General features: G+C 41.4%; 1 protein-coding gene across 6 annotated transcripts in view; it reads left to right on the plus strand.

Annotated features, from left to right (window-relative positions):
- Positions 1 to 543: 543 nt before the first annotated feature.
- The window catches only part of fxr1 (FMR1 autosomal homolog 1), a 38475-nt gene continuing 26204 nt past the window's right edge, over positions 544 to 12814 (plus strand). For 5 of the 6 annotated variants that reach the window (XM_061883842.1, XM_061883846.1, XM_061883844.1 and 2 more), the window contains exons 1-3: positions 545 to 690; positions 9148 to 9200; positions 9295 to 9388. In XM_061883842.1, the coding sequence (XP_061739826.1) occupies positions 640 to 690; positions 9148 to 9200; positions 9295 to 9388 (198 nt within the window). In that variant the 5' untranslated portion in view covers positions 545 to 639. Of the gene's footprint in view, positions 691 to 9147; positions 9201 to 9294; positions 9389 to 12814 lie in introns of all 6 variants that reach the window. The other variant, XM_061883843.1, reaches the window with a different exon arrangement.

Below are 12814 nucleotides of genomic sequence, written 5' to 3' on the forward strand. Positions count from 1 at the left end.
GGCCGCAATACACCGCTTCCCACCTACAGCTTTCTTCTTTGACGTCTCCATTATAAATTGAACAAATTGCAAAAGAGTAAGCAACACAGATGTCCATAATACTGTGTAATTATGAGATGAAAAGAGACGATTTATAGCTGTGAACGGTGCTGGACCAAAATGTCCTCTACAATGCGTGACGTCACTCGCACGCGTCATCATACCGCGATGTTTTAGCATGATACTTTCGCGCGAAATTTAAAATTGCAATTTAGTAAACTAAACTTGCAGTATTGGCATGTGTTGCAATGTTAATATTTCATCATTGATGTATAAACTATCAGACTGCGTGGTCGGTAGTAGTGGGTTTCAGTAGCCCTTTAAGAAACCCCGCCCAGACAACCCGGACAGCCTCGCAAAAGAGGACATGTCCGGGGAAGAGAGGAAGTCTAAATTATTTAACTTTTTAAAACTCTTTTACTTCAACACCCCTGCAACTAGCCCTTATCTATCGACACATATCTCCTGTTGTTTATTAATATTTGAGTATTGAGGTGCAAAAGAGGTAGTAAAAGTGCTGCCAAAGAGCAAGGAGGTGAAATAAACCTCGTTGGCGCTTTAAGCGGCACCTGTCGTCCCAGCATCCTTTGCGCGTCCAACATGGAGGAACTGGAGGTGGAGGTCCGAGGCTCCAACGGAGCTTATTACAAGGTAAATACTGCCTTATCGCGCTCTTATCGTGGCCGCGGATAACCACGTCTTAGCCGGGACATCCTGGAAGGTGCCCGCGCTTCCAGACGACGTCTAAGCCGCCCGAGCGCCGGCTAGTAACCCCTGTTAGCCGCGCTAGCAACAGCTAGCCGGCTAAGCTAGTCGTCGCCACTTCTTCTCCACATAATAACGTCATTTAATATTGTATATTAAAACAAATAATAGTAATAATAGTGTAATAATGCCGTCGCGTAACCCATTGTGGACGTTTTTTTTTTTTTTTTTTTAAGTACATGTTTTAGTTACTTAACTTATTAGGTGACGTCACGGAATGACGTCACAGAGAGTTTCGACGTGTTGCTGCTTAAAATCGTGTTTATTATAATATAAATGAAGCATTAACGCTCAACAAGGAGCCCAGTGAGTGAAGTTGAAGCGCTCTCCCGCCGCCATTGTCGTCTATAATTTGATACTTCTTCATGCCGAAGCTATTTTTTTTTTGTTTTTTTTTTTGGTGTTGCTATGAGCCAGTTGTTCCTTGTCAGTCATGAGCAGCTGACGGAAGAAGGGTGGCTGCCTGATACTGAAACCTTAAATGCTATTTCTAGTCCGCTTAAAGGCACTTTCTTCTTACCCTACTGTATTTCCATCTGATCTTTTTTCAGGTCCGACGAGCCATTATTGCAGGCGTGTCCAAAGTGCGGCCCGAGGGCCATATGTGGCCCCCAGCTAATTTGTTAAACAATCAATCAATGTTTATTTATATAGCCCCAAATTACCAGTGTCTCAAAGGGCTGCACAAACCACAACGACATCCTCTGTAGAGCCCACTTAAGGGCAAGGAAAACTCATCCCATTGGGACGTCAGTGCCAGTGACAATGATGACTATTAGAAACCTTGGAGAGGACTGTATATGTGCCCCCCCCAGGGGACCGAAAGCAATGGATGTCGAGCGGGTCTAACATGATTCTGTGAAAGTTCAATCCATAGTGGATCCAACACAACCGTGAGAGTCCAGACCAGGGGTAGGGAACCTATGGCTCTAGAGCCAGATGTGGCTCTTTTGATGACTGCATCCGGCTCTCGGATAAATCTGAGCTGGCATTGCTTAACACAATAAATAATGAATAATTCCACTTGTAATCACAGTGTTAAAAATAATGTTCAAAATATAAAACATTGGGGCTTCACGGTGGCAGAGGGGTTAGTGCGTCTGCCTCACAATACGAAGGTCCTGCAGTCCTGGGTTCAAATCCAGGCTCGGGATCTTTCTGTGTGGAGTTTGCATGTTCTCCCCGTGAATGCGTGGGTTCCCTTCGGGTACTCCGGCTTCCTCCCACTTCCAAAGACATGCACCTGGGGATAGGTTGATTGGCAACACTAAATTGGCCCTAGTGTGTGAATGTGAGTGTGAATGTTGTCTGTCTATCTGTGTTGGCCCTGCGATGAGGTGGCGACTTGTCCAGGGTGTACCCCGCCTTCCGCCCGATTGTAGCTGAGATAGGCGCCAGCGCCCCCCGCGACCCCGGAAGGGAATAAGCGGTAGAAAAATGGATGGATGGATATAAAACATTCTCATGCATTTTTAATCCATCCATCCAATTTCTACCGCACCTGTTCAAGAAAGTTGCGTTAATGGTAAGAAGTTATTAATTTATTATCGGTTAGTGTGGGGCTTGCCCTCCTGGGGTTACTTCAGACCACCAAGCACCGACATGAGAGCCAGTTTCAGGGTTACAATATTGTATTATTTTTTCAATAAGTCTCTCAGTTGCTTTCCAGCAATTGTCTTTTTCTGTTTCGTTTTTGCTCGCGCTCTGGCTCCAGCCCCAACCCCGTTTCTCCTCCTGGCTGCTGTTTATAACAGAGCAACAGGTGATTAGATAACGCCCAGGTCGGCCATTTACGCACCTGTCGCTTATTCAGAGGCCGGTCCTGGCACACCCCAGTTCACTGCAGGCAGGCAGGCCACGCTCCCTCCACAGTTAGCTTCAGAATAACAATGTTATTACAAAGAATAAGAGACCTACTCTAGAAATTTTTGTCTTACTTAAAAATGCACGCATTTATTTGTGTTCAGTGTTAAAAAAAATATTATATGGCTCTTACGGAAATACATTTTAAAATATTTGGCCTTGTGGCTCCCTCAGCCAAAAAGGTTCCCGACCCCTGGTCCAGACCAAAGTGGATCCAACACAGTAGCGAGAGTCCCGTCCATAGTGGAGCCAGCAGGAAACGTGTCATTATTCAGTATTATAATTTTTATTATTATGCAAGTTTTAAATCTCTAGATCAACATTAGAGAGAGAAAAAAAGGAAAAAACAAAAAATATGGAATATTTTCACCCAATAACTTTTTTAGGTGGAATATTTGAGATTATATAATAATTGGAGCCTTAATTTTGGATTTTGATTCATTATTTTTTGAGCAATGACATTTAAAAACAAATCACACTAAAAAAATTGTGCATCCAAGTGTTCTACTTATTAAAGTGATTTCTCTACTTTTAGGTTTCTGTTTCTTTTGAAACAGAAACAAAGTAGAGAAAGAACACTGACTTTCTTTACTTTTACTAATATTACAATGAAATATATCTGTAGCTTTACATTCTTTCTGTGTTGAAATATATGTGCAATACATTTTGTTATATAATGGCTCAGTTGTTAATATGGAAATTAAAGGGCTCTAATAAATAAATTATCATAAATCTGATCATTCCAGTGTGTTCCAGATGCTCAAAAAACCTGAAATAGTTTGCCAAAAGTATCAAAAGTTAAGGTACACCTAATTTTTACATAGCCGCCATCTTGGAAATATGCTAATTAGGTGTCCAGACATACCTAATCATAAAGATGACTTTTCCATCACATTTGTAATTGTCAAAACACATTAAATAGACACCAAGTTTGGATTTGTAGCTCATCCGGTTCAAATGTAGAGGCAAAAGCGTTTTCAGGTGGTGGCCATGTTGGATCAGCCGCTGTGGCGACCCCAAAGGTCACCAGCGCGGGCGCCCTAGCCAAATCATTTAAGTACGCCCTGAGCTACACCTGTGCCAAATTTGGCGCTTTTAGACAAAAGTGAACAAACACAACCTAAAGTCTCCCTAAGGGCCCCCACTATGAAGAACATATATCAGAATACATATTTAATGACCACACACACCATACACCCCCCTACACATTTCTATTACATATAAAATGTGGAATATAGATGGAATATAGAAGTGTGGAAATTGATGTTCTGTGTACCACACACGCACACACACCAGGCCTAGACAGGAGGAGGACAGAGTGTAGGTACACAGAACAGCACAGGGTCAAATTTGTCAAATGTGCAAGAAAATGAGAGCAGACAGTGTTGACAAACAATGTCGCAACTAGGGCTGGGCAATATATCGATATAGTCTATAGGGCTGGGCAATATGGCCTTTTTTAAATATCTCAATATTTTTAAGCCATATCCCGATACACGATGCATATTGCGATATTTTGCCTTGGCCTTGAACGAACACTTGATGCATACAATCACAGCAGTATGATGATTCTATGCTTCATACTGCATTATTATATGCTACTTTTAAACTTTCATGCAGAGAGGGAATTCACAACTAAGTCAATTGACCAAAACTGTATTTACTAAACATTTATTAAGCAGTGGCACAAACATTCATGTCATTTCAAAACAGAAAGTGCAAGATTGTGTCATTTCAAAACAGAAAGTGCAAGATTGTGTCATTTCAAAACAGAAAGTGCAAGATTGTCAGAGACATTTTAAAACACGCTATTAGCACACTTTTGTGCATGATGTCACTAAGATCAAGGTGCACTTTTTGTACAGACATCTACAATAGTTTAAAACAAATAAAGTGCACTTTTGTGCATGATGTCACACAAGATATTTCAATGAGTGTCACATAAAAATGAGCTGCATATCAAATAGTGTATGTCCTGCGGTGTTGATCTGGAAATAGTTGCTTCGGCATTTTGTGGGTGTGGCGCCGAACAGAGATGGTGACATGCAGTTTCAAGTAGGGCTGGGCAATATATCGATATACACGATATATTGCGAGTTGTCTTTGTGCGATGTAAAAAAGAACTATATGGTGATATTCGAGTATATGTTCTCACGCAGTTGCTTTCAGCTGCTGGCATTACACTACAGGCGTTTCTCGCTCTTTCCTGTCTCTCCTTCTCAAAGACAAGCGCACCTTCCTACACACGTCACATACGTATACGCCCTCGTAGAGCAGAGAGGTAGCAGCATGGGTCACGTTAGCTGTGATGCTAGCAGAGCCGTGCGAGTGGTAATACGAGAGAGAGAGTGCGAATAAGGTAGAATTAATTCCCAAGAAAAACGTCAGGTGATCCATCGTCCGGCGGTGGTTTGGCTTCAAGTAGGAATATGTCGAACACACAACCGTAATTTGTTAAGTGTGGGCCAAAAGCGTTGTTACCAAAAGTAGCATTACTGCTAATATGTAGCATCATTTGAAAAGAGTGTTTGAAACTGCATGTCAACATCTCCGTTCGCTGCCACACGCCCATTTTTCCAGATCAACACCGTATGAAAAAAAATAGTCAACAGCAGAGTTTAATAACGTCCGTAGTAACCTAAGGACCAATACTATTTGATTTCCTATTATGCAGCTTATTTTTATTTGGCACTTAAAATGTCTCTGACAATCTTGCACTTTCTGTTTTGGTAATGACATGAATGTTTGTGCCACTGCTTAATAACTGTTTAACATATGCAGTTTTGGTCAATTGACTTAGTTGTGATTTCCTTCTCTGCATTAAAGTTTAAATGTAGCATATGTTAATGCAGTATGAAGAATTTTTTTTTTAATGTAGATACATAGAATCATCAAACTGCTGTGATTATATGCATCAGGTGTTCATTCAAGGCTAAGGCAAAATATAGAGATATATTATCGCGATATAGCCTAAAAATATTGAGATATTAAAGAAAGGCTATATCGCTCAGCCCTAGTTTCAAGCATTCTTCATTCTCTAGCGAGTGACTTTTCAAATGATGCTACAAATTAGCAGTGGTGCTACTTTCTATAGAAACGCTTCTGCCGAAGAAATCAATCAATCAATCAATCAATGTTTACTTATATAGCCCTAAATCACTAGTGTCTCAAAGGGCTGCACAAACCACCACGACATCCTCGGTAGGCCCACATAAGGGCAAGGAAAACTCACACCCAGTGGGACGTCGGTGACAATAATGACTATGAGAACCTTAGAGAGGAGGAAAGCAATGGATGTCGAGCGGGTCTAACATGATACTGTGAAAGTTCAATCCACAATGGATCCAACACAGTCGCGAGAGTCCCGTTCACAGCGGAGCCAGCAGGAAACCATCCCAAGCGGAGGCGGATCAGCAGCGCAGAGATGTCCCCAGCCGATACACAGGCAAGCAGTACATGGCCACCGGATCGGACCGGACCCCCTCCACAGGGGAGAGTGGGACATATTCCCGCTTTGAAGCCAAACCTGTTAGGCGCAGAATTAGATGGAACCCAAGGATGCAGAGACGGTTTGTTCGTAGACAAAAAGTTCTTCTTTTATTCTGGGCGAAAGGAGGATGTAGCCACAAAAAACATAAAGCGATGGTGGAGCACAAAAACACACCATAAAAACGACTTAAATACAAAAACTAAACCAAAAGCGCTAGTAAAGACTAGGAATAATATTGACGGATAAGATAAAAAAACAAAATAGTAAAGTACAAAAACAAATCTCTAGGCGAGGCTAGGAAACATACTTCAAGAATGAAGTAAAACAGAAACACAAAATAGTAAACTGAAAGCGCTAGTCGGAGCTAAGTAAACAGGCAAACCTGTAAGATGCACGAGCAAAAGACGAGGGTTTAGCAAGTGAAACGAGAGTGACAGTCATGCGTGAGGAACAGCAGTAACCACAAAGTACCGGCGCTTACGGGCCGTAAGCACCCAGTTAATAAAGGCACTCTAATCAACCTCAGGTGTGTTGGATTGACCAGCGTCAGCTGCACTCCAGACTGTGGATGAGATAGAGAGTCAATCTGATGTGCAAATCGATATACAGCCAAGATCATGAAACTTCAGTTTAGCACAAAACCACCGCCAGACGATGGACCCCCTGCTGTTTTTTTGGGGAATTAATTCTGCCTTGATTTGTTACCACCTTCTTTCTCTCGTATTACTAATACCGGTATAGCGTACAACCCTACGACCTCGCCCTAGTGTTGAATGTTAATCATATAAGCTGCTATCATAACACAAAGTATGTTTTATCCGTACAGTGTCTTGAACTATGGCTATCCCTTGTTTATCGCGGTTAATTGGTACTGACATTTTTCCACAAAGTACGATTATTATTAATAAAGCAATTATTTTCATAGTTGGGGCATCGAGAACTATTTACAACATGAATACATTTTTTTACATTATTAGTTATCTAAACATGAAATAATATAGTCACCTTTTTTGAGCGTGTTCTACTGTAGATTAAAGTACTCACCGAGCCTGGAGGATCCTCCGAACGCCATCGCAGTAGCCCTTCATCCTCACTTTGGCGAGATATCTACTGATAGCTGATATTTTGCAGTAGTTTTGTAGCCTCCGATGTTGCATCCCACTGTTGTCTTATGATACTATTCGTTTCAAAGTCACCATGTGGAGATGTTTTATTTAGGAGGCAGGAGTTGAAGGTGAAGTCCATCAAAAAGTTTTTCTGTCGAAATTTCGTCAACTTGGAATTGTGGTAAAGCTATCTTCACGTCAAGATTAGCGATCGAGTTGTTCACTCAGATCCAATTTTTGGGGTTTTTGTGTGCAGCCCAAATTAAAAAAAAATGTTCTTCAGTTATATTTTGGGAACAAGTAAAAAATAAAAATGTACCGTATTTTTCGGATTATAAGTGGCCCCGATGTATAAGTCGCACCGGCCGAAAATGCACAATAAAGAATGAAAAAAAACATATAAGTCGCACTAGAGCAGGAGTGCCCACACCTTTTCTGCAAGCGAGCTACTTTTCAATTGACCAAATCGAGGGGATCTACCTCATTCATATATTTCATTTATATTTATTTATTTATAAAAGAGACGTTTTTGTTAACAAGTTAAATGTGTTTAATGATAATACAAGCATGTGTAATGCTAGATGTCATTTAGGTAAAAACATGACTTAATTTAAACTAAAAAAAGATACAAACAAAAATCGCTCACAGCGGAGGCACAACTTGGGCTAAGGAAGAAAGCTAACGCATAAACAGACTATGAACATAAATCAAACAAAACTTACTTGGCATGGCATGAAGCACGAAACTATGGCAAGGCATGAAACAAGTCGGCACAGAGCAAGAAAAGATCACATTGACGCCAGGGCGACTGACTGGCAAAGACAAGCTTAAATGCTGCCTCTGATTAGTGCTCGGGAAGCAGGTGAGCGGGCATTTTGTCCACCAGAGACAGGTGGACAAAATGAGTAACCAAGGAAACCAGACAGCTTCACGGTGGCAGAGGGGTTAGTGCGTCTGCCTCACAATACGAAGGTCCTGCAGTCCTGGGTTCAAATCCAGGCTCGGGATCTTTCTGTGTGGAGTTTGCATGTTCTCCCCGTGAATGCGTGGGTTCCCTCCGGGTACTCCGGCTTCCTTCCACTTCCAAAGACATGCACCTGGGGATAGGTTGATTGGCAACACTAAATTGGCCGTAGTGTGTGAATGTGAGTGTGAATGTTGTCTGTCTATCTGTGTTGGCCCTGCGATGAGGTAGCGACTTGTCCAGGGTGTACTCCGCCTTCCGCCCGATTGTAGCTGAGATAGGCGCCAGCGCCCCCCGCGGCTCCGAAAGGGAATAATCGGTAGGAAATGGATGGATGGAAGGAAACCAGACAAGGGAGTGGAAAAAAACAGGAACCTAAAGAGTCCAAAGGACAAACAGCACATGGCCAAACAAAAACATGATCAACATACATGACATTTTATTTATTATTGGTTAGCTTCAGAATAACAATGTTATTAAAAATAATAAGATAATTATTATACTCTTAAAAATGTTGGTCTTACTTAAAAATGCACGCATTTAGTTGTATTGAGTCTTAAAAAATATGATATGGCTCTCACGGAAATACATTTTGAAATATTTGGCTTTCATGGCTCTCTCAGCCAAAAAGGTTCCCGACCCCTGCTCGAGAGTATAAGTCTAACCCCCGGCCAAACTATGAAAAAAACTGCGATTTATAATCCGGAAAATACGGTAATCACTATTTCAGGTTTTTTGATCACACCAATATAAAATGAAGGGTAAATTTCATTCAAATAATGCCTTCATTTAAACATCCCACGTGGTGTTTTTTATCAGCTAGTTGTGTATGATTTAAATCTTCTGTCAGTTATGTGTGTTTGTTTTTAATGTTCTTGTTGAATAACTTACAATATTCTTGTCTCTTTCTGTTTTAAAAGGGCTTAGTGAAAGATATTCACAATGATTCACTCACCATTGCTTTTGAGAACAAGTAAGTATTTGCGCTCCCTCTGCAATAAATGTCCCTTTTTATTTAAAAACAATTTTTTAACGATTGTGTTTCGTGATAATTACCTTGATTTTAGTTGGCAACCAGAACGCCAAGTGCCCTTCACTGATGTCAGGATGCCTCCTCCTGCTGATGCCCCAAAAGAGATTAAGGAGGGTGAGGAGGTGGAGGTATGGATCATCTACTCAGAGGAACCGCACTTTTTTTGGAATGCTGCCTATCGTTCACAATCATTCTGAAAGACAAGAACACACATATTTTTTTTTTTTGTAGGATTTTTAATGATAAACGCTTGGAAAATGCGGCTATGGGAGTCATCTTTGTAGCCTTACAAAGCCTCTAAAACAACTTCAAAACCCTCCCAATGTTTTACATACACATTGCAAGTAAATATACGGTAAAGGCCAAACAGTTTGGACACACCTTCTCATTCAATGCATTTTCTTTGTTTTCAAGACTAAATATATTGCAGATTGTCACTGAAGGCCTCAAAACTATGAATGAACACATGTGGAGTTATGTACTTAACACAAAAAAGTGAAATAACCGAGAACATGTTTCACATTCTAGTTTCTTCAAAATAGCCACCCTTTGCTCTGATTACTACTTTAAACACTCTTGGGATTCTCTCTATGAGCTCCAAGAGGTAGTCACCTTAAATGGTTTTCACTTCACAGGTGTCATAGTTTTGATGCCTTCAGTGACAATCTACAATGTAAATAGTCATGAAAATAAAGAAAATGCATTGAAATCAATCAATCAATCAATGTTTACTTATATAGCCCTAAATCACTAGTGTCTCAAAGGGCTGCACAAACCACTACGACATCCTCGGTAGGCCCACGTAAGGGCAAGGAAAACTCACACCCAGTGGGACGTCGGTGACAATGATGACTATGAGAACCTTGGAGAGGAGGAACGCAATGGATGTCGAGCGGGTCTAACATGATACTGTGAAAGTTCAATCCATAATGGATCCAACACAGTCGCGAGAGTCCAGTCCAAAGCGGATCCAACACAGCAGCGAGAGTCCCGTTCACAGCGGAGCCAGCATGAAACCATCCCAAGCGGAGGCGGATCAGCAGCGCAGAGATGTCCCCGGCCGATACACAGGCAAGCAGTACATGGCCACCGGATCGGACCGGACCCCCTCCACAAGGGAGAGTGGGACATAGGAGAAAAAGAAAAGAAACGGCAGATCAACTGGTCTAAAAAGGGAGTCTATTTAAAGGCTAGAGTATACAAATGAGTTTTAAGGTGAGACTTAAATGCTTCTACTGAGGTGGCATCTCGAACTGTTACCGGGAGGGCATTCCAGGGTACTGGAGTCCGAACGGAAAACGCTCTATAGCCCGCAGACTTTTTTTGGCCTTTGGGAATCACTAATAAAATGAAATGTGAAGGTGTGTCTTAACTTTTGGTCTGTGCTGTATATATGTCTTGACTTTCCAATAATTTCTACAACTATTTTTTTTTTTGTGATAAAGTGATTGCATCACATACTTGTTGGTCACAAAAAAAAAAAACATTCATGAAGTTTGGTTCTTTTATCAATTTATTATGGGTCTACTGAAAATCTGACCAAATGTGCTGGGTCAAAAGTATACATACAGCAATGTTAATATAAGCAAATATTAAGATAAGTTGTATATATACTTTTGACCCAGCACATTTGGTCCCTTGGCAAGTTTCACTGCAATAAGGTGCTTTTGGTAGCCATCCACAAGCTTCTGGCAAGCTTATGGTTGAATTTTTGACCACTCCTCATGACCAAATTGGTGCATCCATCCATTTTCTACCGCTTATTCCCTTTTTGGGGTCGCGGGGGGCGCTGGCGCCTATCTCAGCTACAATCGGGCGGAAGGCGGGGTACACCCTGGACAAGTCGCCATCTCATCGCAGGGCCAACACAGATAGACAGACAACATTCACACTCACATTCACCCACTAGGGCCAATTTAGTGTTGCCAATCAACCTATCCCCAGGTGCATGTCTTTGGAAGTGGGAGGAAGCCGGAATACCCGGAGGGAACCCACGCATTCACGGGGAGAACATGCAAACTCCACACAGAAAGATCCCGAGCCTGGATTTGAACCCAGGACTGCAGGAACTTCGTATTGTGAGGCAGACGCACTAACCCCTCTGCCACCGTGAAGCCTCAAATTGGTGCAGTTCAGCTAAATTAGTTGGTTTTCTGATTTGGACTTGTTTCTTCAGCATTGTCCACACATTTAAGTCAGGACTTTGGGAAGGCCATTCCAAAACCTTCATTTTCTAGCCTGATTTAGCCATCCCTTTACCACTGTTGACGTGTGTTTGAGGTCATTGTCATGTTGGAACACCCAACTGTGCCCAAGACCCAATCTCCGGGCTGATGATTTGATTTTAGGTTGTCCTGAAGAATTTGGAGGTAATCCTCCTTTTTCATTGTCCCATTTACTCTCTGTAAAGCACCACTACCATTGGCAGCAAAACAAGCCCAGAGCATATTACTACCACAACCATGTTTGATGGTAGGTATGGTGTTCCTGGGATTAAAGGCCTCACCTTTTCTCCTTCAATGATATTGCTGGGTAATGTGGCCAAACAGCCCAATTTTTGTTTCATCTGACGAAAGAACTTTCCTCCAGAAGGTCTTATCTTTGTCTATGTGATCAGCAGCAAACTTTAGACGAGTCTTGAAGTGTCGTTTCTGGAGCAAGAACTTAGTTCTTGCATGGTAGCCCCTCAGTCCATGGCCATGCAAAGCACAATTGACTGGGGACACTGACACCTGTGGTCCAGCAGCTTCCACTTATTTGCAGATTTGCTTTTTAGTGGTTCTCGGTTGACTCTAGATCATCCTGACCAATTTTTTCTCAGCAGCAGGTGATGGCTTGCATTTTCTTCCTGATTCTGGCAGTGACAAAACTGTGCGATGAACTTTATACTTGCATGGCACAGTTGCTCTTGGGAACTTAAGCTGCTTTGAAATGGCTCCATGTGACTTTCCTCACTTGTTCAAGTACATGATTCGATTTTTCAGATATTTGCTGAGTTCCTTTGACTTTCCCATTGTCGTGTTTGTAACCCAGTCTAAAGACTGCATCACATGAGCCCTATTTAAATGGGCTCAGAGAAGTCAACAGGTGTCATCAATCATTATCACTCACACGAAGTTAAGAGGCCATGCCATGAAGCTCATTTGATTGGATTGTAACTTTTCTACATCACCAAAATTGATAATGTATTTTGCTGTATTTGCTATATACAACAAGTATGTGCACCAATCACTCTATCAGAAAAAAATAAGAGTTGTAGAAATGACTGGAAACTCAAATTATTATGTTTTTTATAAGTGTATGTAAACCTTTTACCACAACTGTGTGTGTGTGTGTGTGTGTGTGTGTGTGTGTGTGTGTGTGTGTGTGTGTGTGTGTGTGTGTGTATATATATATATATATATATATATATATATATATATATATATATATATATACATCAGTCGTTTACCAAGCAAAGGTAATAAGCAAGGACATTAACACATCCGACACGTACGTAGGATTAACCGAAGGAGCGTTCAAAACAAGATGGAATAATCACAACACCTCCTTTA

The sequence above is a fragment of the Nerophis ophidion genome, linkage group LG22 (assembly GCF_033978795.1).
Source record: "Nerophis ophidion isolate RoL-2023_Sa linkage group LG22, RoL_Noph_v1.0, whole genome shotgun sequence".
Taxonomy (NCBI): domain Eukaryota; kingdom Metazoa; phylum Chordata; class Actinopteri; order Syngnathiformes; family Syngnathidae; genus Nerophis; species Nerophis ophidion.